Here is a 24,649-nt window from a genome sequence, read left to right as displayed (position 1 = left end):
CTTGTTTTTGTTTTGGGTATTTGGCATGCACTATGGGCGTGAAGCCACGGATTTAGTATGGAATTTTGCCATTGACTCTGTATTCTACTGCACGGTCCTACGTTCTTCAGACGGAATGCTTGTACAGGAGTATTATATAATTGATAAATTGCTTGTTAGAGCACAGTAACTGCGCACAATAACTGCTTGCACCTGTGATTTCCCGTATCCCAGCATTCACTGCCTCTGTGATCAATAGATGTTTTTATCCAACATACATAGCCGAGCTGCGTTTTGTATGTACTCTGCCCCTATCTTTGTTTAGTATTGAACTGTAAGCCTAACTAAATGTTGGTAGTGTTTTGGCGTCACTTATACTCTCGAGACTCAACAATAACAAGACAAAAGCTAGACTCTGTGCGGTTCTATTGTGGGAGAATGCATTGAGCATCTTTGCAGCGATCTTAATAGCATATGCCTTTATTCATCCTAAGTTAAGAAAGCAGTCTAGGTACTTAGATACCTAGGCACCACCAATTTGGCAGTTCAAAACCTAACGGCCGCCAGCTGCCAAAACCCAAACACTCACAATACAGGCAAGAGCAAAGAGGTGCAAAACAGGCTCTTGCCATATACTCTAGCAAAATGGATTCTTCCGATACAGGAGACGTCATCGTCACCTCCTTCCTCACAATAAACAACAAACCAAAGACAAAAATAACTTCATCCGCCCATCGAGCTCTTTTGACTCCGGAAAGTCACATCCAACCATCTGAATCTTATACTTCTCGCATCCTCAGCCCATCTCATTATCACAACACCCATCATCGTCATCAAACTGCACATAGTGTTCGATTCGATCACGATAAAGGCAACATCTTTGCGCAGCATCGTCGAAATCCGCATCAGCGATAATGCTTCGCAGGAACAGCTGCAGAAGCCAGAACCGCCCCCTGAGCAGGAGCAGGTCGTCCGCCTCCATTGTGCGAAACCCAGTCCACGAACTCACGAGCATCGAACCTTATGTCGCCGAGCGAGACGCGTATCTCGCCGCAACTCTCTCGTACAACAGAGCCCAGCCACAAAGCAATGGCGGCGGAAAGACTTCACGCTTGCAGCGTCAACAGAGCGTGAGGTTTGTCGGCCCCAACGCCCAGCCGCAGAGAAGATTAGCCACTCGAGCAAGCATGGCTTTGGTGGGCAACATAAATATGCCTCGGCGCCCTGCCGGCTCTGACTCTCACCATCTTTCTCCCTCTTCGTTTGGGCCACGCGAGGACGCTGCATCATTATCATACGCGAGACTACGCAAGTCGAGATCGATGTATACTCCTTCAATAGCAAAGACTCCAAACTATTCGATGGAAAACAGCGACCACTCCGAAATGTTCAACGGTTGGGTGCCGACGCCGCGCTATTCATCGTTGGTCAGGAAAGAAAACGAACCCTTTCGGAGCTCTGGTGGACCGACGCTGAGAACACCCAAATCCATGGGCTTCCTCTCAAGTGACTGCGAAAGATCCATGTCTCGAGACAGTATCAGTAGCGGTCATGAAACCATCCAGCGGACACAAAACAGGCTTTATGAGCCGCCAGAGCGCTCGAGTCGCCTACAAAGCCGGCCATCAAGTTTCTTTCAGTCGAGTTACCGGCACGCCCCGAACCCGACTAGCTTCCCCAAATCTCTCCGGGGTAGCAGCAACAACACCACCTCAGTCCTCTCTTCAGAACATGTTTACGGTGCCAATTTTCCTCCTATTATTCCTTCACAACAGCCAGGATTGCGGACAAAAGCTCGCAAAATTTCCAAATCGCTCAAGAGTAGGCTCAAGGGGTTCTTTAGTCGTCCCAAGAATAGGGATGACCTTGCGGACCAAACTGGAGAGCATCACCAGGACCTTGAGTCGGATGATGGCAGCTGCTACCGTGCCCAGACACCAGGATTACCCCAAGAAGCATCAGTGTATCGTGTAGTCTCCCACATGCCTTCTTTCCATGCCGTGCCACCTAGCCAACAGCCCAGGTCACGACAAGGAAGCTTGGGAACTATTGAAGCTGAAGACAATGCGCTCGACGACGACAAATCACGAGTCACTAGCTGGACCAACTCTACAGCAGACACAATTGCAAATCGACCAATGTCTGCAAACTGGAGTCGGCAATACCCATCTAACTTTCAACAAGACGGCACAGAAGCTGCATTCTCGTCTCACAACCAACCCTCGATGTATCACAATAGCGTGTCACATGCCGGCCCCATAGTCAATAGTGACCGCGTGTACTCGGCACTCATGAAGAGGCTAAGAGAAACAAATGGGGATCAAAATCAGTTAACGGGCAAAGGCCAGAGGCCTCGAGATTCTGTCGAGACAAATTCACTCCAAAGCACTTCGACAATAAGACGGCAACCCCGCCAGCCCACAAATGAAGGATCCGCTCATACAATCCGCCATGTTCAGTATGAGGACGACATTTTCCAAGATAGTACTGAAGAGTCGACCGCATCGCATTATTCTTCGGAATCTACAAAGAGCGTCATTAGACGACATCAGTCTTCGGATTCACTGCAAAACTACGGCCATGAAACCTGTCCCAGCCTGGGCTACGGCGGGGGGTCAGGATTGTCTCCTAACAGGAATGACATGAAGCCACCTGCAGCTGGCGAATCCCAAAAACCAACGCTCTCTGGACGAAGCTCGGCCTTTTTTGCCAGTCCGACATGCCACCTATTTCGTACGACCAGTCCGTATCGTCGAGCTCTGCAAGAAAGCATGAAGGCCGCCCAAGCAGACGATCAACTTCAAACGCCAAACGCCAAAGATCTCAGCTCTCTGTCTGGGATTAGCCTGCCTACGCGCCGTCTAAGCACAGAAGATGATTCTGATGACGATGTGCGAGTGACATACGCAGAGAGCGTGTACTCCAACTCTAGTGAAGAGAATGAGCCACATGTTTATAGCACCTCGTCTGCTTCGAGATCGACAGAAGACGAGCCAGGGCACCAAGTTCACGGAGATGCCACCATTTTCCTCAACACAGAAAGACGGCAGCTGCCGCCCACGAACCACACTCGAGATAGCTCTTCTGCCAGCTCTGTCGAGTGGAAGACGTGGCTCAGCGCCAACGTGTCTAAGCTGGAGACGCCTCCAACGACACTGAAACCTGATTTCCCACAAGAGCCTTCATCTGCCCCCCAGGATTTTAGTCATGTCAGGGAGAAGGCAGAGATTGAGACGGGTATTGAGTCTGATGCGGACGATTATCCTCAAGTTGCAGCATGTGCGGGCCTTCCACCTAAGCTGGCGCCAAACAAAGATTATCGTGGTCCCTCTGTCTTGACAGCGCTGGCAAGAGAACAATCTTTCCTTGAGAATCCCTGGCAGCCCAAGTCTACGACCACCAACGAAAACTCACCACCGGTGTCAGGGGCACGACCCAAAAGCCTATATTGTAAAGACGCCTCACCCATGGCTGCAACAGACAATCTACGCACCATCCCTTCAGTGCCCAACGTCAACACCTGTGTAGCCAACCGTGATTCGTTAGTGATTGAGCCGCGAACATCCTCTCTCAACACATGCTCTAGGCCATTCGACCCCCTCTTAGAAGAGGCGCGGGGCCTCAAACGACGCTCACGAACTCGCTTGAGAGCATACGACGGGTCGGCCAAGTCCAGCCCAGGCTTTACAACCGCTCTTGAGAGGCAGTTTGGGGTTAGTAGGACAGGCTCACCACGGGTATGGAAGGCGGAGGAGTCGTCAGGCGAACTTGGGTCAGAGGCAGATCCGGGAATTGACGAGCTGGGGCGTCGAGACTTTGACGCGCAGGCCATGGGAAGCAGGAGGATGGTGGATTTGTTTCTGAGCAGCCGGCAGCAGAGAGTTGCGGGCAGCCAGACGCGACAAAGCAGCGATAGTCTGTCGGCCGCCTTTGTCTAAGTTGAGAGGGGGTATGAGAAGGGGGGTGAATTAGAGCATATATTATTTCTGGATGCTGCATGATTTAGAACGGCAGGTGTTAGTGTTGGCAAAGCAAAAAGTCGATATTGCTGAGTTCATGACTTATTATAACTAGGTAGTTTAGGTAGCTAGGCCACAGAGACATGGTTTCAATAGGGGCTAGATGGAATCTCTGCAGTTTTGACGTTGACCAAACAATCTAGATGTTTGTGGGTTCTTCCGTAGCATGTATAAACTCAGTTATCCTGCCCAGAGCCTGTAAATCGCCTTCCCTCGTCCCCGCCAATCCTTGCTCAACCCAGCCCTCCATATACCCTCCGCCAAACTCAATGATCCATGCATCGTCATGCTGGTCAACCAAGACATTTTCAGGCTTTGCATCGCCCCAAACAATTCCTGCTTCGTGTAGTTGAGCAAGAGTATCGCCTACCTGAGTGGCCCATCGGGTCCGCAAGTTCGCGGGTGTTTCTGGTTGCACGGCACAGAAGAGCGTCATGTGGTCGCAGTCGATGTACGTGAGTAGCAGGCCGTATATTATCACCTCTTCGTCATCTCTGGCTTGGACGAGACCGATGAGACGGGAGATTCGGAGGGTTTTGTCGAGATGGGCGTCGTGGATTTTGCGGTACGTTGAGATTTCATGAAGTAAGCTGGATTTATTTCCTGGGTCCATGAGCTCCATATACGCAGCGGTTCCGTCGTTTAAAAAGACTTTTCTTGGGGTATGTGATGGACCGGCGCCTATTTATTCCTTACTTCTCCGAGTTTCTGACTGTGTGAATGTTGGCCACGGCGTGAAATCCGTGTCCTCTGGAAAAGAGACTCCAAAGCCTTGTGGGATATCCTCAGCTTCTTGTTGTTCTTCAGCTACCATCTTGTCGCCATCCACGAATAACTCATGAACATGCGTCTCTGGAAAAAGAAACTCATCCAACGTCGATCCGATATTATCACTTGACGATAATTCTCTAAAGATAGGCAGCATTGGCTCGGCAACCCAATCGTAAAAGTCGTCCACGGTATACCCACCCAACTCAAACTGTTCAGCAACATCCAGGAAAATGAGGTATTTCTCTCTTAGCTGCGGTGAAGCGACGAATTGGTTCACGGTGAGACGAACGACGAAGCGGTGCTGGTGACACGTCATTACGAATTCGGAGTCTGTGGAGCGGTTGCTGAATGTGAATTCCAGGACACTCCAGAATAGCAGGTCGTTCATGGGTATATCCTCCATTGTTGTTGGGATTGGGCTGAGGTTTTTAATAGTTGTGAAGATAAAACGACAAGTTGGGACGGACGGTTATCATGTGTTTGTATGGGAGTGAATGAGGAGGTTGGTCATGATCATCGATGCCTTGTGGGTTGATTGCAGCCTAATGTTGTTGGTGCGGCCGGTTGCTGATCATATAGGGAGAACAAGAGGCTCGTATAGAGTAAGTGTATATAATATCCTCATATACAATGCTTAAACGTTGCTTGATTTTTTCGTCATGAACCAAACTGCCTGAGCAGTAGTACTGTTATATATTAAGTATTTGTTTTTGTAACCAAGTATTATACAAGCCATCTTTAAACAAAAGCGGTCCTCTTATATGACGGGGATATTAAAGGGGGTAAGTAATTAGTCGTAGGTATCTCTATACGCAAATCGAGCCAGAAAACATGGAGGAGAGAGGAAAGGCAATCATTGTCATCACTGTTTAACATCATCATCGCTATCGTCTTCGTAGGATACGGGGCTGACGTGAACTTCCCAGAGCCGAGCCATGGCCTTTGGAAACTCGTCCTTGCGCTCCTCGCTGATCCAAGTGCCGTATTCTTCATGCGTCACCTTCTCAGCCAGGACACCCCTCATCTCACCCCTATCCACAAGCTCATGCTGCGTCCGCGAGGAGTTGACGCTGCGCGACGTGCGCAAAAAGTGCCAAAAGTCGTCCGTCACGCGGACGTACTCCCGCAGGGCCTCCTTGGTGTTGAGCGTCGCGCCGGTAGTCCAGCTGAGCAGCAGGGGCTCGATCAAGGGCGCATCGGAGACACTGGGGTGAGAGGTGCCGATGCTGGTGAGGAACCAGGACGAGTGGCTGGGGATGCGGTTCAAGACGCTGAGGGCGAGCTCCTTGACGGTGTCAAAGTGCGGGCGGCCATAGAAGACGCTGCTTTGCTTGGACCAGGTGTTTGAGTGGACGATGAGGAGGGGCACATCGATGACGGCGTTGAGAGGGCCGCTGGCCTTGCCTGGGTCGAGGATGATGCCCCCGACAGCAGGGTTGATCTCCGAGGGGGCGTGCTTCAGGGCCTGGAGAGCGCCGGTGGCACCAAACGAGTGGCCACCGATGGTGAGGTTGCCAAAGTCGAGGCGGCCAGCCCAGTCGCCAAGGTGGGAGCCTTCAAGACGGGAGTTGCGGCTGAAGATGTCGTCGCCTTTGCCACTGTTGATGGCGCGCAGGATGTTGATCGTCTCCAGGATTTCGGCATCTCGGAAGGCGAGCTGTTCACGCTTGTATCTGGCGGCGTCCATGGGAGGATCGGATAGCAGCTCTGCTTCTCTAAAGGTGAGGAGTTTCTTGTCGTCCTGTCCCTTGATCCTCATAAGAGACCCGGGACAGCTCCCGTCTCGGTGCTCTATAGCTGCGACGACGTATCCACGACTGGCCAGCTCGCCGACAAAGTGAGTGTAGTCGGTCCGGGAGCTGGCATCGCCGTGAGAAAAGACCATGACGGGGAACGGCTCGGCATCTGTCGCCCCAAGCAGCGGCGCATCGACCTTTGCGGGAATCGTGATGCCGCCCGCAATCGCCCACAGCGCAAAGGTGAATATCGGCCGTACGATGAAATTGTCGACATGGGCGAACTTTGCGTAACCAGCCGCCGTCAGGCTGATTGGCCTGGCAATCCAGTCATGTCTGCGCCGGTGCTCCTTGACACTCTTGTCGACGGGATAGTAGACGGTGAAGAGCGTCGTCTTGTGCTCAAACGCCGGCCGGCCGGTGTCTCTGAAGACGGTCTCGGACACCAGCCGCGGCTTCTCAAGGGCAACCTCGACGTCCACGGCGCCGACATGGTAAGGGCCCGAGTATGCCGGCAGCGGCGAGGCCAGCAGCGGCACGCCACGCACGAGACACAGCAGGGCGTACACGGACACGAGCACAAAGGCTGCGTACCGCCAGCTCCGGCGAGGGCGCACCAGGTCAGCAAATGAGGCGAGAGAGCGGCGCCACCAGAGCGTCCACCGGCTGCTCCGGTCGAGACGGAACCATCGCGGGGGACGAAGCCATTTCGGCTGCGTCTGGGCCGGGACGAGCAGTGGCGAGTCGGGCAGTGAGACGGAGTCGTGTTCCCGTTGCTGTTCCTGGTTCTGCTCTTCTTGTTCTTGTTCTAGGACCGAGTCAAGCTCCAGCTCGGAGTCGTCATCCGAGTCGGAGACGGGCTTGGAGGAGATGAGGGGGGCGGATTTTGATTTGGAAGAAGACATGGTGGGAAGAAATGTGAAGTTATCGATACATTGAGTTATAGAATGGTATTGGAGGAGTTGGCATTTACGCCGTTGTAATGAGAAAAGATGAATTATTAGGTAGTATGTACAGAGTAGGCATCATCGATGTAGGAGTGAACGGCCCAGGGTCGTCCGATGACGTCGTCGGGTTTGGAATTTTTTGGCCTGCCAATTCCATTTTACATGCCATTGAAAAGGGTACTTGCTTGTTTTAGGAAAATGGCCGTTGGTTCGGGTACCTAGGCGGTCCATATGCCAAAGAAGCTGGACGACAGCCTCTCACCACAATTGGAAAAAAGATTGAGGTACGAGACGGAGTATGAAAATTCAATAAAAAGTAAGTTGATGAGCAGACAAGAAGACTCAAGAATAATATGCTTTTGATGAAAAAGGTGTGTTGATGAGCTGATTGTGTCGATGTGCCTGATTATAGGGTAGCTTAGAAGCAACTCTGCTGAAATTCAATCTTGTGGCCATATCGTTTGGCTGCTGATACGCTCGGTTATAGATATGATTAAGGTTAATCAAATGAATGCCAATCAAGGAGTTTCTGTTCTATCTACTGTAATCTCTTGTAAATGATCTTGCCAATGACTGTATTGTCTTCTGTTACGGCTGCATATGCACAAGCAGGATATACTATTGTCTTACAGCATACTCTTACTAGCCAAAGCATGCAATGTAAATCACACAAGTATTGGCAACGTCCCAACATTGCACGCAGATGATGAGAAAACGCACCAGTAGGCTGCAGGCTATTCTGTCAAATCAACTCACCAAGCTTGCTGGTTCCATCCACGAGGCCTCTCACCTCTCCTCCATAAGACAGAGGCAATTTAACTGTGACCTATTAGCAATGCTCTAGATATCAAATAATATCCGGCATTTGTGGGCCGTCCGTTCCAGAAAGCGCCACACCGGAACCAATCACCAATATATCGATACAGCTGCTCTCGCGAACATGCACCTCTGGCTTTTAGCTCTTTAGCTTCACGGCCTGCTCGGACAAAACAGACACATCCTTTTTTGCCGCGAGTGCATTAGCTCTGCAATGCACCGTAGGCACCGACGAAATGGGCTGCCAACATCAACTGGTTTTGCTTTCCCAGCCTAAGCCGGGCAGCAGTCCTGAGATAAGAAGCTAAAGTGGGCTGAACTCCGGACTCGAAATCGTCTCGCCAGTCAGCCCCAATGAGAAGACGAGGCGACTTGGGTGAGACTGGGGGCGGAACTGGGGATCGTCTTGGTTGCCCTCTGCACTGTGTATGAAAGACTGGACTGGATTCTTCGGCAGCATTCTTGCCGGCTTGCTATCATGCGGCCAAGGAAACGTGCAAACTGCCGCACGAGCACGAGTACCGACGGAAAGCCATGGGAAGCTGAGAGGGTTTGGGATGAAGCCGGGATCCCCGCACTTGGCACGCTCAGCTCTTTCTTTGGGTCTCTCTAAGAAGACATTACCATAGACATCGGATGATGGTTTGTCACTGTAGTAGACCTTTGCTACCAGGTACTGTCTGTACTCGTGCTCGACCTGCTGCAGGCGAGGAAAGATGCATGCCCCGTGGGATAGACACAGGCAAGCTGCAGCTGTGAGGTATGGACAAGCAGAGTACTTGCACATGCCGTGGAGCATCCTGCGTCATCACAGTGTTCACCCAAACATGTTGGCCGTTAGTCTATCCGTAGTTGCAGCAGAGAAAGACTAAAAGAAAAACAAAAATTCCAGTAAGAGGAGAGGATTCGGGGTGAAGCCGGGCTGAAGGTGATTCATGCAAGTTGGATGCATGAAGCGGGCGAGTGGAGCGGCGAGGGATGGCTGGCGGCTTGGACCGAAGGGCTAGAGGAGCCTATCATACAGCCTGGCCGGCCATCGCGTGAGCCACAAAGAGAAGAAGAAGCAGGGCGGGGAGTGGAATGGGGATGAAGATGGCGGCTTATGTAGAGTATGAGTGCCATCAAATGGCCTCACCTGGGTGCTGGTCCAGTCCGTGCCGTCGGTATTAGGCATTCCTATTCATCCTGTCTCGCCACATAGGCTATATGGTATGTAGTAGCAGGATTAATAGTACTGCCGGCAGCCAACACTGGTAGCTTGAAGCAATATCGACAGTCTCACTTGGTGTAAATGCTAAAAGTACACTTGTAGCTTGGAGCATGACGGAAGAGGCACAGCAGGCCAAACTCTGAACGACTGCGCCTTGGACGGGCCGCAGCGGGAACCGTGGCCTCGGGATGGCATGGCAAAACGCCAAGAGGCAAAATAGAGAAAAAACGTCAATATTTCCATCTCTGTGTCTGCGCCTCTCTCTCAGCCCGTGTGAAAGCAATATCCCTAGGGCAAGTTTCTTCTCCCCCACCTTGACACGCAAATACTAGTCACGCCGCGCGGTAGTTGTGTAATGCGTGAGCACTGTAAAAAGCAATCAGCCAGCTCTGGTTCGCGAAGAAAAAAAAAGAGAATAATCCGGGTATAAGTCGGGGGGCCAAGTGGCGCGCATCTTGACAAATGGAGACAAATATCCGTTCGTTGGTGGCCTCGAGGAAGAGCTATTGCTGGGACAAGTACATTTACAGTTACAGTTACAGTACGAGTCCCATCAGCTTTCGGCCCCTCCATACCCCACAACAAACAGGGAACAGAACAAATGGAGAAGAGGCCACAGGGATTTGCGGATTTGCAAGAGGTAGTGGATGAAATGGGTAGAAGAATGAGGAGGGAGATCAAAAGCCGAGAGTGGTGCTGTGCTTCGTAATCCAACTGATCTCCAGTGACCCCGTCTACTGACTGCACGGCTGTACGAGATGTGTTCCCGCAAGAGGCCAACCAAGTGAGAGGCCAGCCAAGAGTCATGACGTCTTATCGCACCACGACGATGGGCCAGTTTACCCAGGTAGGCAAAGCGCGCGGGAGGCCCTCTTGTGATAACGGGGAACGGGTGCTTACAGCATCTGGTCTGGGACGGAAGTGCAGAAGAAGGACGAGAGAAGTTGAACAGCAAATGAGCAGCAGTTGATACGAGCGCACAGAACAGCAGGGCACAGGGGCAAGTAGTGTACTCAGCATGTACATCCATCGATCCATACAGTACTGACTGCATCCAGCATATGTAGCCGGCAGAAAGAGGCAATAAATGTGATCAGATGTGTCGGGGAAGACGGATTACTCCGTAGAAGCCCCAAACGGGCAGGCGGCGGGCCGGGGTGATGGGATCAATTGGACATTGATCTTTTGTGGCTGCTGCGTACATGTACATGCTGGCATCAATTGTAAATAGTTGGGAGTACTATGGACGCTGCTGTTTAATCAATACAACAGCCCCCAATCTCATGAAATCACGGCAGTTGTCCAGATGCCTTGTAAGGCTGAGCGAGCAGCTCATCTCAACTCCCCCTCGCACCTTGTGGCCGACAGGATTGACCAGACTGATCCGTGGCCTCGCTGGAGAGCTGCATCCAACAACCGAGTGCCCAAGCCTTGCTGCTCCCGCGGGTGGCTGCTGTAGCTCCCCCGGGCTGCACCGCACCGTGCTGCATCGACTTGTTACTGTTCCGCATGACACCTAAAGAAAAATTGGATAGACGCCCTAGAGCACATCGCCAACGAGGGGGATACCTGAATGCTTCGTTACATAGCTAGAAGCCGGCCATGGTAGCAATGCTCCATAGTAGCACTAATAATTCTCCAGCTATCATATCCTACCGAGTTCCTGTACCTTTACTTGACATGTCCGTGTCCCGGTTTCCCTTTCTCTGGTCTCTCTGGTCTCTGGTCTCTCCGCCCATCTGCGCCAAGATCGAGCCATCCGTGGTGGAGTTGCGGAGCAGCAGGTAGCGGTACAAGGGCCGATACAGGTCCTGGGTATTCGGATATGACACTTGACGGATTTCTTCTCCTCTTGTTCCAACGTTCCTTTTTGCTTCTTCCGTTCATGCCAGGTGGCTGGCTCTTGGGTAGGATACCATCAGGTAGTAGTATAGTAGAAATGCCATGATCCAAACGAATATCAAGTTGACAATGATCCTCCAAGTGCAGGCGAGCTTCGGAGACTTAAACCCGGTACCAGGTCCATCATCTCTCACTCCAGCAGCCAGAAAGAACATGGATCGACCAAAGCCTTGTTCCAATGTCCAACAAGGCGGCAGTCACCTGCAATTTAATCCAATGAAAATCTAGTAAAAAGGGCCAGCTGCAAACCAAAACATGAACATGGATATCCATACAGTGTGCTGTACATCTTCCATGCATCGCTGCTCAAGACCTTGATGGATACAGATGGTGCATTTCTATCCAGTCCATCCATTTCTTCGCAGCGTCCGATAGGCCTGTCAGCCACTGGCCCGTAGCACTCTCTCGTACTGTACATGCCCCCGTTGTGCTGCTTGTACAGGTACCGTACAGTGCTGACCACGGCACCACCTGCCTGTGCTCGCTGCATCCTCTGGCCACTTTCAGTTCATGTCAAGTTTTTTTTCTCTCTTCCCCCCTACTTGCAGTTTTTTTCCTCTGCTCCATCACGAATTTCTTCGTTCCGCCTTTGGCCTCTGTGTAGCGCCGCTCTCTTTTTTTGCCCTCAACTGCGCTTCTCTCCCCTCTCTCTTCTCCTCTTACTTCTCTATTCTCTTTAGACTCCAGACTCCCAGTACAGATACAGCAGCGCCTTGTCCACCAAACAATCTGCGCGCTAAGCCGGTTCCCGCTGTCCAGAGCTGGTTTGGCTCGGCCCCGCTTCGTCTTCATTTCTCCCGAGACCCCTTTACTTGACGATTTGACGCCTCTGCATTTTCGTCGCGCCGCGGCTTTTTTTTCTTTTTCTTTTTCCTCTCTCTCTGTCCTCCTTCGCCCGACGAATCCCCAGCCGACGTTCAAACAGGCCGTGTCCTTGTTTTCTCCCGGGGGTGAGTGTCTCGTCTCGTCTGTTCTGTCCCGTCTCCTCTGGCCCGGCTGTGAGGCTGAGCGGAAATTTGCTTTGCCACGACATCTGGTCCCTCTCCCGCATCGCTTGATCCAGGCCCTCGCTTCCCCTCTACGGTACGGGCCTCGTCGGGCCTGGCCTGTTCCTGGCCTCTCTCTGCAACAAGGCACTCTTCCTCCTGGAGACGTCGCATCTTTCAGCGCCCACCCCGGCTGACAGTTCCAAATCTCTTGGCCGTGGGGAACCTGATATGACGCTGTTTTCCATATTCCATGGCCCCACAAATAGCATTTGACCGCAACTTTTGATGGATTTTATCTCGCATCCTCACCACTAACACTCTTTGAATCTCTAGCCCAAAAGATAGTCGTCCATCGCCATCGCCGCCGTGTCTCCGTCCCTCGACCGATTCCTGTCCCCGACGCAAACAATGTCCTACTACGACAATCCCCAGTGGTCGGCTCCGGCCCAGAACAACTGGGACCACCACGGCGCGAGCACTCCTGTTCGCGCAGGTACGTTGCGCGCCCTCTCTGCCTCTATCTTCGACCTGGGCGCCGCGACTAACGACTTGATGCCCACAGGTGCCAACGGACCGCAGCCCCAGGATGACTATGCCTTTTCGTATCAATTTGATGGTACGTACAGACGGATGGTGGCGTTTCCGACCCCTGGTGCAACAACGTTGCAATTGTTTGAATATCCTTTTTTTCCTTTTTAGGTTGCTGTCGAGAGTGCGCCACATCTGCCACTCCTGCCGCTCCTGATACCAGGGAATTTTGGAAATTTTGACGCTTGCGATGACACCTCGCGGGCCTCTACTCCCCCCCTCTCTCTCCTCGACTTTAACATAATCATCTGGGAAAGCTGCTAACATGTGGATGTATAGAGGTTGATCGTGCCCACGAGAACTTGCAGAAATCCGGCAAAGGCTATGTCATGGGTGCGCGACGTGAGTTTTCCATGCCCTACTAGCTGTTCGCTGGTTACAAGAGAAAAAAACCAAACAAAACCCCCTTCTTCTCCTCTCATCCCTCCCCTCCTACTTGTCGTAAGTAGCCAAGGGCCTCGAGCAGGCCCTCAGAAGAGTCCTATGGCTAACCACGTAACTCTTGCCCCCCTATAGATGGTCGAATGGGTGGTCCTCGTGCTCATTCTGTTAACAACTTCGATGACGCTCGTGGCTCTCAGGGAGCAAACCTCCACAATTTCTATGCCGCCCAGCGTCACCAGTCTTCTCGAGGCTCCAACGAGGCGGAGCAGGTCATGCAGGCTAAGAGAAGGATGGCAGCTCAGCGGGAGCGTGAGCTTCGAAACCTCCACACGGAGCAGCAATATCAACGAAGTAGGCCTCCCTCAACTGTGTAGCACTTCCTATCTTCCTATTCAAAGGGGGTTCCCAAGCCAGAAAAAAAATAATTAAAAAAAATGTTATTGGCCAATGGGGTGGTTCAAGATGGACACCTGCCTGTTCCGCCGAGTCTTTTGTCTTTCTCACCCCGAGCCATTTTTCGTTGCCGGGAAGGCCGTTCCTTTTCTGAGACGGCGTCTCGGGTTCTGTTTTTTGTTTGGATTTCTCTTGTCAATTGTCTACGTCGTGTTTATGGTTCAGCGTCGAGGATGGTGGGCAACACGTGCTAACGACTCTTTTTCTTCTGACGTAGGTGTCTTGTCTGATGTTGCCACCCAGCAGGGAAACAACAAGCATATGACGGAGGAGGAGACTCGTGAGCTCATTGCTCGCCAGCGCAGCGCTCTGTATGGAGAGGGCACCTTTGCCGACAAGGCCGGCTACATTGACGAGACTGGCAACATCCGCACCGGAGCCCCCGGTCCCAGCGGCCCTGCCAGCCTGCGAGGCCACTCTCCCCTTGCCTATGACAGCATTGGCCGCGTCCCGGCCGACGTGGGAACTCCGGGATCGGGCGCTGATCTCAACGCGGCTGACCTGGGCTCGCGACCTCAGAGCACCACCAGCCCTCAGACCGCTGGACCGACAAACAAGGTGTTTGACAACGCCGTCGGCTCCCAGAGCCGTACCAGCACGTCCAGCCCGACCAACGCGTCTCCTCCCCGCGGCGACTTTGGACCTGGTTCCAAGGTTTCTCAGGGAGCTGCCGTTGCCCCCATTGGAACTCGTCCCACGGGAACGCCCACGGGCAACGCTTCTGCCAAGCGCTCCAGCACTCCCCATGCTGCAAATGGCGGCTGGGGCCGTGGTAACGGTGTTTGGGGCCAGTCTTCTGGTCTCGGTGCTCAAGCCAGCGTCTGGGGTTAAAGTCAGTCAGTTTATCATTTGCGGCGGCGTTGAAAGGCGGTTGTAACCTTTTTTTCTTTTTCTTTTTTTCTTTTTCGGCTGGAGGAGCAAGGTGAAGAGCAAGTTGAATTGTTGCATTAGTAGAAAAATCCAAAGGCGCTGGGGAGGCAAGGGAATGGAATCATTGGCATTTTCGTTCGGTCATTTTTGGTCAAGGCGGTTGATTTCGGTCTTCGCGTTTTGTTTTTCGCTGGGTAGTCTTTGGTACGATATTCGGCGAAGAAAGGTATTGCGAGGCATTTCCGGGCGATTACGACAAAGGCAAAAATAAGGGGGAGGGGAGGCTTGCTCTACTCTATACCTGGGATCTGGAATTGGGATGGCCTGTTGGGTGAACTCGACAGAGGAGCAAGGGCATCCGGGTAGGAGTTTTTATCTTGCTTTTGGCGCAGGATTGGGACTGGAATGAGGAGTTGCGTCCTTGGTTGCGACAGCGGCGTATCCTTTTTTGAGTTTTGGCGACTCGATTTACATGCGGCGGTGGGATTACAAAATTGAACAGGAGCACTTTGGAGAGCGTTGGCTGGGAGAAGGAAAGGGGGGTTCGTTGGCTGGAGTCGGCTATGGAGTAAGTTCATTTGCTGGCAGGGAAACAAAATTTGATGGTCAATATCCGGGACATATGGAAAGGCGTTCCATTGGGCTACCGGTAAGACTGGCAAAGATGGAAAACAAAAAGTACACGACATGCGCGCCTTTTGCTGGCTAGGATCTTGATTTGGGGGGATATGGGAACGGGGATGTTCTGGTGCTCAAAAGGACACGAGAAAAAAACGACAGAACTTTTTTATAAAGCAGCACAAAAAAACAAAGACATAAAACGGTGGGTGAGAGAAAAAGGGGAGGAGTTGAGCACGAAGCGGGACTCTTTGGGGGGGATTTAGGACTTGGCTTTCCTTGTGTTGTTTTTTCTTCTTCTCTACTGGGCGGCTCTGGGAATAGGCTTGGGCTCTTTTTTTACGGATTCTTTTTATTGTTTTCTCTCTTTTGAGGGACGGGAATATGGGTTTTGCTATCAAAGGGGGAGGTGTTGCTTTCAGTGTTGACAACGGTCTGCTTCCTTTATATAAGTTGGGGGAAATTACAGGCGCAAAGTCCACTTGATGGTTGTGGGAAAGACGATAATTGGGGGCAATTTATAGGAAACCTCTTTTTTTAGTTGCAAATGCTAGCAAAGATAATGGGAGAATTGGGTTTGGGAAAACGCTGCTTCGAGATTTTGATTGATTTTGAACTACGGTATACCAGGAAGTCATCACGATTTACAAAGATTGATATGAAGATTGATATATATGGAGTAGCTATACAGCAACTCGTATCTTACTGTTAGTATATATGATGATGATGTATAGACCACTTAATCATTTGACAATGTATAGTTACGGCCCCTATACTTGATCTACAAATGCTAGATACTCGAAGAAGGGGATGATGACAGGTATTCTAAGAAAGCAACCGTAACAATACAAGGAGAAAGACATTGGTAGTAGCAGATACTCAAACCCGTTTGTAGCAGTAGATACTCAGAATCATGTAGATAAAAAACATATTGCATCTATATCCAATCCTGCAGATATAGGTCGCCGGGGTATCGAATAGCCAAGTTGGAGTGCTTGATAACAGCACTCTCTAAATAAAACATGTACAAGAATTTTCCCTTCTTCAACACAATGGTATCACATCTCAATCACAGCATCAGCAGCTTCGCCCCTTCATCCAAATCCATCACATCATCCGCACTCGTCGCCTTGCCGCCCCAAACCACAGTCCCTCTCCCATCCACCGCAAACGCCCCCGCCTCCTGCCACTTACTCCCCAGCTCCGTCGCCGAGCCGTTCTCCGCCGTCTCCTCGACTGCACGCCCTTTTCTCGGTTCCGTATATCTGCCAGCCATCTCCTTGCTCCTGCTGTTACTTCGTTGTATGGCCCCGGCCACTCGATCCCCCAGCCAGCCCGTTTCCTTCCACGATTGGACTTGGGTCGACGGGCTGAGGACGTACCAGATGCTGTTTGCGGTGCCGAGGCCCCAGGCGGCGTAGATGGAGCGTTCTTGGTCGATGACGATCTGGACGTTCCATGAGCCGCCGAGCAGGTCGATCCATTTGTATGTGGCTCGTTCAGACGAGTGTGAGACGGCGATGCAGGTGATGGAGCCGGCATGGCGGTTTGCTATTGCGCGGAGCTTGAGGAATGTCTTTTGGGCGACTGTATATGTATAAGCCTTTTCGTTAGATGGGTTCAAACTTGAATCATGATATAGGTATGTATGATAAGTGCATATTGGGTATCGAAAGCAGCTTCACCACACATGATGATGACAACGACAAGGGGTTACATATAAGACTTACAAGCACATCCAACACAACGCAGAAACACAACCAGGCATTTGGTCCTCCCTCCCAGCTGAAGCCTCCTCTGCCGATCCAGCGGCGCAACCTGTCCGATCCGAGGCACCGGCGCCAGCTTTACCGGAGGCGGCGGCGGAGACAGCCAAGGGGTGACTTTCAGCGGCAGCGACGTGTTCGACATCCATGTGCCCCAGGCGCCGCCGGCCTGGCCATCATCTCCGGTACCTGTGCGCTTTCCTGTGCTTGTCTGGGACGGCGCGGCGAATGCTGACAGGTCCAGGTCTTTGCTTGAGAGGCCGACCTTTTTCAGCGCGAGCTTTGTGCTGAGGCTGGAGAGCATGGCTGAGTATGTGTGTATGTGTATTAGGAGCCAACTGAAAGGGCGTTGTATGAAACTCTTCGCTCGAATCGCCCAAGTCAACAGTAGATCATGAAAAGTTGGTCCTTCGGCCGGCCAAAGATCCCGTCAATGAAGAGAGACAGAAAAAAAGCGTCTTTGGTGATTCATCTCTTCAACCTCAATGCGTCGCTCCCCTTACCCCCCATTCTTGGTAATAATGCCACTAAGCAAGCACTGTCCTGTCAAAAGCTGTATCCAAGAAACAAGAAACAAACCTGATACACAGGGGGTTTCCGAGGCTGCTCCGACGCCAACAGCAATTAGAAACATTAGGCAGCCCCGAAACAATTTGCTACTGAGCACTGACACCCTGTTTGTTTCTTCATTTTCCCTCTCATTTTCTCAATGGCCTGTTTCTCTCCAGTAGGATGGCCTGGATGGAATCATTGGCTTTTTAGGGGTCCTGGCCGGGGTTCTCTTGCGACAAGGTCTTCCGATTGGTTGGCGGATTGCGGAGGCGAAATCAAATGCTCACTTGAGAACATAGCGAGATAAAGCCATCTTGTGTTTTGTCTGGGTATGTCTGTGTGCTACTACGTTGAAAAAGTCGAAGCCTTGTTGGCTTAAGCACAAGGTCGCCTTTTCTGGAGTTGCCCCTTGGTACCTTTCGAGATTTGAAAGGCTGCCAATTTGCCACTAACTCCTACATGAATCATAGCTCCTAAGAGTGTCTTGACAAATTCCAAATTCTCAGACACGGGGACAAGGTCAGCAAAGCCGTGTCTGTCTGGGGATTTATTTAGAGATTCCGTCATGGTTAGCCAGTCAAAGAGCTTGTGTGTGAAAACGTTGCCCAGGCACGCTGTACAGCCACTTGCATTTGGCAGATGAGTTACACCGGCCAGTGTTTGAAGTTTGAAGCAGCACAAGGCTCGTGTGACCGGTAAGACAAGGCGCATAGTGCCATAGGGCTGAAAGGAATCCCTCGACTTGGTTCGAAACCAGAGACCTGATGGACAGGCAGATTGACAACGAATATCGTACTGACTGCGCCTCACCCAGCCTGACATAAGATGAGGTTTTGGGCAACGGAATCAAGATATCAGCCGAGAATATCTTGGAACTTGTAGCCCCGAGTATAGCATAGTCGCACGTAGTATGCTGACACTAATTCGATCGCCAAAATGGAGACCCGAGTTATGTTGTGCCTGGGTAACGAGAAGGTACAAGAACATCATATTGCTTATGCATATATGACGGAGCGATTGGCCCGAATGTGTCTGCGGATATTAAATATCCGACATACATCTAATTCAGCTTGACTCTGGTTATGTCAAATTATGGTCATATGTGGCAAGGCTACCAGGGCTGTTTCTCTAAGCAGGATTCTGCAAGTAAATGGGCCCAAAGAGATTATTGATTTGCAGTTGAGTCGTAAGATCAACAAGATATGGCAACGGGATCGCATAATTTAGCGTCTCCTAAAAAGTAGGACCTTGCCATGCTTCGTTGCAGTAGTATTGGCACTTGCCAAAGTCAAAGAAGTAGATGAACAAGTCATAGTCAGCCCTCTACAGTTGAGATTGTGCACAAAAGCTTGGCCGATTTGCCTGTTTCCCCCCCTTGGCAAGCAAAACAGTTCAACACCAGAGTACGGTAAAACGGCAACGGCATGTAATGAATGGGCCCGTTACATTGCATAAAGTGACGGGGTGATGCGCGGGTCTGGCACAAGGCGGAGGCATCTCGGATCCTCTTCGCGATACTACTTGGCAACGGCTATGATTATGATAGCTGAAAATCCAGATTTGACGCGGCTAAATGGCATCCCGGCGACATTGCGGCAAATTTTTGACAAATGGTGAATCAGCCTGATAGCATACAGTAGTGCACGAGGACGATTAAGAAGAGGAAGAAGGAAGAGACAAAGAGAAGAGCAGAAACTGCCAAGCCAAACGAAACAACGACGATGATCTGGGCAGCCGGCATCACTCATTATTGGTGCTTACAGCCCTGCACAACATAATGCTTTGGGCATCTCACATTGGCAAGGGCGCTGTGGTGAGCATTTAGCTCAGGCCAAAGGCACATGCCCTTCCGAGAAGACCTGCTGTATTTGCCAGGCATCGTACGGCTATGGTTCGAACAGAGAACGATCAGATATACTTTACCTGGTGAGCGACGAGCCGGAGCCTGCCGGGTGTTTGGAAAGATCTGCCAGCCTAGTCCCAAGCAAGCTCGTCTGGGCCCATTGAAGCCCGCATGTCTATTTTCCCAGCTGCAAATCAGACAGTGAGTGGGTGGAGCGAGGATGAGCGTCAGGATGCAGAGCCGTGTGAGGGACGCGAGTGTTCTGGACTTTGTGTTGCGTGAGAGATGGCTTTGCCGGAATTCTTGCCAAGGCGCCGAGTACAATTTGTATGACGAGGACTTGGTGAGTCTTTCCCCGAGGATTCATGGATGCCTGGCTGCACGAGTATGTATACTTCGTGTTCTGGAATCGTACTGTCTATCAAAATCGTGAGTCGAGATGTGACGACAAGGAGGATGGCAGCCAACGCTGCTGCGCCCACTCACCCGCAGCAGGTGACACATACCATAACCTACAGTGAACAGAGAACAAAGAACAGAATGGCACATGCAACCTTTGGAGATCGTGGCAACCAAAGGCCAGACAGACACAAGCACCTGAAAATAGCCACACATGCATCTGTCACAGTCACCATCTCGGGCTTCCCCAGAGCGGATGACGGCCTACCCGTTGCACACTAGCTTAGCCGCCTTGGGGTGCTTGTTACACCTGTGGAGCGGGAGGGAGTCCAGAAAAGAAACATCCAAATCGAGGCTATTGCAAGGGCTCAGGCTGGGGTTGCGGGCGCAAGCGTATGAGGCGAGTGAGTGTGAGGGTAGAAAGCGATGGGATACTGTGCTGTAGATACAGAGCGTATGATTGCCACCAGCAGGTCATATCAAGGCAGCAGATGGCGTCTGCTAGCAACAGCAGCCGCATTCAGGTTCTTTGCGCTCTGTCGCCTGTAATCTGCAGCTCGTATAACAACTTTGGTGGCTTAAGCTCGTATTGATGTCCGCTGCACCTTGAGGGCCTTAGGTACTAAAGTCAGTACCTGAGCTTGCCGAAGTGGTGGATTTGAGGCGTTTGCGGGTCGGATAAAACAAGTTGAAGGGCGACGATGGTGATGTTGGAGATGAATTAATTGATTGATGGGTAAAGCTGAAACTGGACAAAAGGTGTGCACACTAAAGCCGCAGGTACGATGCGGTGCGGTTGCGGTAGGTACGGTACAGCGAGGGATTGGCCCAAAGGAGTTGAATGAGTCCATCTACATGTACCTGCACAAGGTGGGAGTACCTATGACTACATTACCTATACCTGTACCGATACCCAACACATGAAGGATGTTGGCACCGGTGCTGGATCACCAGGCCCTTAGCCTGTATGTACGGGTATTAATGCCAGATCGATTGCAAGTTGCAGTTGAGGCGCTCAAGAGGCGAAGATGACGGCTGGCTTCGTCATATCCGTGATGTACGGCACAGCACTTCCATCTGTCTGCAGTCATTTAATATCTAGTAGGACATAAAAATCCCTCCACTGCATCTCCATGCATGCGGATGCGGCGGGCTCTCACCAATAACCGGCAAAACAAGCGTTGCATTTTGGGGGTTCAATTCCACCTGCCAAACCGATATCCATGCTGGGCCACATTGGCATTTGACGGCGGTTCATTTGCTGACGAGACCTGGTGTCAATTCGACATGTATTGATACTGTCTACCTTGCATTGATGCAGATGTACACGTATGCCATAATACCACTACCTAGTAGGTAATATCTCTATCTATTCAGCATTCATCGTTCGTCACAAGGTATCCGAATTGATTGTAGAGCAGCAGCACTGGCACAAGCACATGAAAGCCCGCCATTCCTGCTGCTAGCACATCGAAGAGGGCACAGGCATTCCCTCGTGTTCCCTTCAATGAGCTAATCCTCCGTGTTCCAGATTGAGAAACATGGACCGTCATTCAACAACCTGAACCTTGGCTACTACGGGACCCCGTGTTTCCGGCTGCTAAAATGCCCCTTGGTAAGGCCCAGCAAGGTACATTACCACGCACAGGCGAAAGTCTTTGTACTTGTACCTGCAATCCATACCGCTCATTACCGTCGAGTGCTCGTACATTTTACATTTACCCAGCCCAGGAGGTCATTTTAGCAATCGTGCCGAGCAGCCAGCCACTGCCTGGTCGCACTAACCCATTTGATGGAATCAAAGCCGCTCATTGGTGTTCAGAGGTAATGTGCAATGCGGGAGACGGTTGCTCTGCTAATAGTATCATGCAGATGTATCAGATACGATAGTGTGCCGTATATTGTTGGGAGCAATACCTTATGACCAACAGTCATTCATTTGATTCACATGAAATGTCAATACTACAGGTAATATGCCGTCTGGTACCTTAGAGCAAACTCTAGTACCCATCTTTTGTTGCGGTACGGCTGAACTCTGCGTCACGACGGGAGCTGCCCGCGCCGTCGACAAACAATCACGTGGCGCATCTCCCACAATATCATTGTACTTGAAGCCATGGGCGGTGGCGCGCCAGCATGTGAAGTAGTGCCCTAGCACCGAGCGATGATCGAATTGGATCCATTTGATGAATTAAACGCGTCTCTGCTAGCATGGGCGAGGTAGCGCGTACAGTAACAAGACTAGGTACATGTCTCGGTACAAGCCCAAGATCAATGCTTCGCCTTAGGTAAGGCAATTATAGGGATAGCGCCAAAGCTTCCATCGGATTTAGCATCAATCCATATGATCAACCGAGCAGGCGGTCCGAGATTGCTATTGGATGATGTTGCTCTGTATGTACGAGTACAGTACCTAGGTATGCTGTCGGATAGGTTAGTAGACAGTTAAGTCCAGTATCTTCATGCCAGCTGCTGTTGCCCCTCCAACTCGAAATGTAGAAACGGATGACGGGGGCCAAGTGTCTTGCGGAGACACCCGAGGCGAGCAAGCAAGGTCAATACTGGAGTGCCGGGTCTCTGCAGCAGAGCCTTGGCCAGCTATTGTACCCTTAGATATCCATTGTAGGTACAGGTACGGAAAGGACCCTGAAAGTGGCATTTACGGTCGATATCGATACTAGCACGGTACGGTAGAAGCAAGCATGGAAGAGCTTCCAAGTTTTGGCGGATGCTGTTTCTGGCATCCATGGAAATTCCCCAGTTTGAGTGATTTCGGCCTCCCCTGAGGGACGACGGAGAACATGTTTGGAGCATGGGGGTCAGGTACCTCGCATGTACCAGGTAATCAAAGGGACCCCGTGTTCGACATTTGCTCGTACGAGCGCCAATGACCACTTAGTAATGCTCACACGGGTATTGGAACTGGTCATCATGATCATGCCGTCCGTCTTTTTGAACAAATTTGATATGGGCTGTGCTGCTATAATAAGCCTGCTTCTCTACTCTACCTTGTAGCAATACGTTCGTCTCCGCGGATACAAAATTAGCAGCATCTGCAACGGCGCCATGTTCATCTTGACACGCGAGATTGGCGAAATTCTTCAATTTGGAGCACCCAGAATTGAGCGACCTGAAGCGCGCAGCGGTACCTGGTAGGTACGAGTACGCGACCATGGCTCTCCAGAAGGTGGCTCTGGCATAGCCCTAGAACGGGCAGGTCCTGGTACCTAGACCGGACTAGCAGATTCTCTAGAACCCCCTAAGAAGCACCGCACGGCAGCTGTCGATTCCGCGTTTACCTGGAACCTGCACTGAATTGATTGATCGAAAATGTACAGGGCCCCGACCACCCGCTGGCGTCACTCAACACGGGGCCCGTCATTGACCTCAACTGGAACCACTGGGCAGGTCCCCGCTAGGGCCTAGGTGGTGCGAGGAGGTACCGGTACTTGCGCCCTGTGAAATTGATTGGATTGGGGACATTGATGGATGGAGCACCTGCGGCGCGAACCCTCTGCCTGAGCGACCAGGCACCAAACTATATTGATGCTCGTTAGTAGATGCTTCAATAGCGTCTGGTTGATGCTTATTTTTGTTCGTACAATTGATTGTATGAATAGACGAATCATCTGATCGAGTGAATCTGCTTGTCTTGTCTTGCACGGCCTCGGCACTGAAATTGCCCAACCTGGTTCCCGGGAGCCCGCCGCAGGTCTGACTGAACTGGAAATTCAAGGGCCTGCCTAGCAAACCCAGCGTGTCTCGTCTGCCTCCTGTCGCCAACAGCCTGCCGACCGTCTCGTCCAATGGCAGCCTCCAAATGGACGTTGATCCACTAAGCCTTTCAGTGGGTGGCCGGACACTTGGGCAAAGTCGAGAGTCAACTGGAACAAGATTTCCCGATGATCTAGTGTATATGTAGTGTAATTATACGGTGATTGATTGATGTTGATATACAGTAGCACCATTCAACTTGACATGAACCTCTACATCGCTGCTGGGAGCAAATCAATCGCACTGTCTTACCCAAGCACAGCACAAAGCACCGCCCAACTATACCGCTACGGGCAGCAGTTCTGGTGGCAGCTGTCACAGTCACAGTCACACTTTCGAGCACAGTACCGTAAGTATACTCGTACTTGCTACCTCCACCGCGTTACGAGTACCCGCTACTTTGCGTCGCGGGCTCGCAAGTACCGCTACTCCGTGCCACCACAGCCAAGTGGAGGCTTTGCACCACACCTCACCTCTCTTCGCTCGCTGACCTGCATTGCATTCACAACTAGAAGTTCCCCATCCAGCAGCAACGGCTTGCGGACGGCTTCTCGACGTTGTTCTACTTCGTCGGCCCTCTGTTTTGTCATCACCATTCTTTTCTTTTCTTCTTGTTCCTTTTCTTCCGCGCCTGTTGTTTGCCTGCCTCTGTCCTGCGAGCCGCCGCCACAGACGCCTCGAGAGCAATTCCCTCGACGCCCGTCCGCGAAACCCCCTTTTGTGTCTTCAATCGCTCGCCCTCCTCCAGCTTTCCCGTCTCGACAGTGGCTCGTCTCGTCCTCTTCGCGATACCGTCTGCCTTTTCCCATACTCGCGCCCTCTTCACCGAGTCTGGGCCCGCGTCTTTGCCGTCGCCGATTCTTCCTGCCGCCCATCTGTGGGCCCGCAAAGCATTCATCCATTCGTCTCTTGTCTTCTGTTCTCTTTCGTCCGTCGTCAAAGAGACACGACACACAAGTCCAGCCAGTCCTTGCGCTATCCGAATCCTGACTCTGCTACGACCGCTCCCCTCCTCGCCTTGCACAATCCGCTC

At 51.5% G+C, this 24,649-nt stretch overlaps 5 protein-coding genes across 5 annotated transcripts; 2 read left to right on the top strand and 3 right to left on the bottom strand.

Moving 5' to 3' along the window:
• Positions 1 to 893: 893 nt before the first annotated feature.
• Positions 894 to 3,917, top strand: T069G_06475 (uncharacterized protein; the record flags this gene model as incomplete). Its single annotated transcript, XM_056173685.1, has 1 exon — positions 894 to 3,917. One exon carries the CDS (start codon positions 894 to 896, stop codon positions 3,915 to 3,917), a length of 3,024 nt encoding a protein of 1,007 aa, XP_056027264.1.
• A 220-nt stretch (positions 3,918 to 4,137) lies between these two features.
• T069G_06474 (protein kinase domain-containing protein) lies at positions 4,138 to 5,172 on the bottom strand (the record flags this gene model as incomplete). The annotated part of the gene is made up of 2 exons (XM_056173684.1): positions 4,138 to 4,649; positions 4,695 to 5,172. The coding sequence occupies 2 exons, from the start codon at positions 5,170 to 5,172 to the stop codon at positions 4,138 to 4,140; spliced, it is 990 nt and encodes a 329-aa protein (XP_056027263.1).
• Positions 5,173 to 5,631: 459 nt separating this feature from the next.
• On the bottom strand, positions 5,632 to 7,410 carry T069G_06473 (the record flags this gene model as incomplete). Its single annotated transcript, XM_056173683.1, has 2 exons — positions 5,632 to 5,800; positions 5,849 to 7,410. 2 exons carry the CDS (start codon positions 7,408 to 7,410, stop codon positions 5,632 to 5,634), a joined length of 1,731 nt encoding a protein of 576 aa, XP_056027262.1.
• A 5,367-nt stretch (positions 7,411 to 12,777) lies between these two features.
• Positions 12,778 to 14,625, top strand: T069G_06472 (uncharacterized protein; the record flags this gene model as incomplete). Its single annotated transcript, XM_056173682.1, has 5 exons — positions 12,778 to 12,862; positions 12,932 to 12,985; positions 13,237 to 13,299; positions 13,474 to 13,692; positions 14,012 to 14,625. The coding sequence occupies 5 exons, from the start codon at positions 12,778 to 12,780 to the stop codon at positions 14,623 to 14,625; spliced, it is 1,035 nt and encodes a 344-aa protein (XP_056027261.1).
• Positions 14,626 to 16,351: 1,726 nt separating this feature from the next.
• On the bottom strand, positions 16,352 to 17,352 carry T069G_06471 (uncharacterized protein; the record flags this gene model as incomplete). The annotated part of the gene is made up of 3 exons (XM_056173681.1): positions 16,352 to 16,577; positions 16,665 to 16,869; positions 17,013 to 17,352. 3 exons carry the CDS (start codon positions 17,350 to 17,352, stop codon positions 16,352 to 16,354), a joined length of 771 nt encoding a protein of 256 aa, XP_056027260.1.
• Between the last annotated feature and the right edge of the window lie 7,297 nt (positions 17,353 to 24,649).

This window comes from Trichoderma breve, chromosome 4, assembly GCF_028502605.1.
Source record: "Trichoderma breve strain T069 chromosome 4, whole genome shotgun sequence".
In the NCBI taxonomy this organism is placed as follows: Eukaryota; Fungi; Ascomycota; class Sordariomycetes; order Hypocreales; family Hypocreaceae; genus Trichoderma; species Trichoderma breve.
This window is presented reverse-complemented; position numbering and strand designations above follow the sequence as displayed.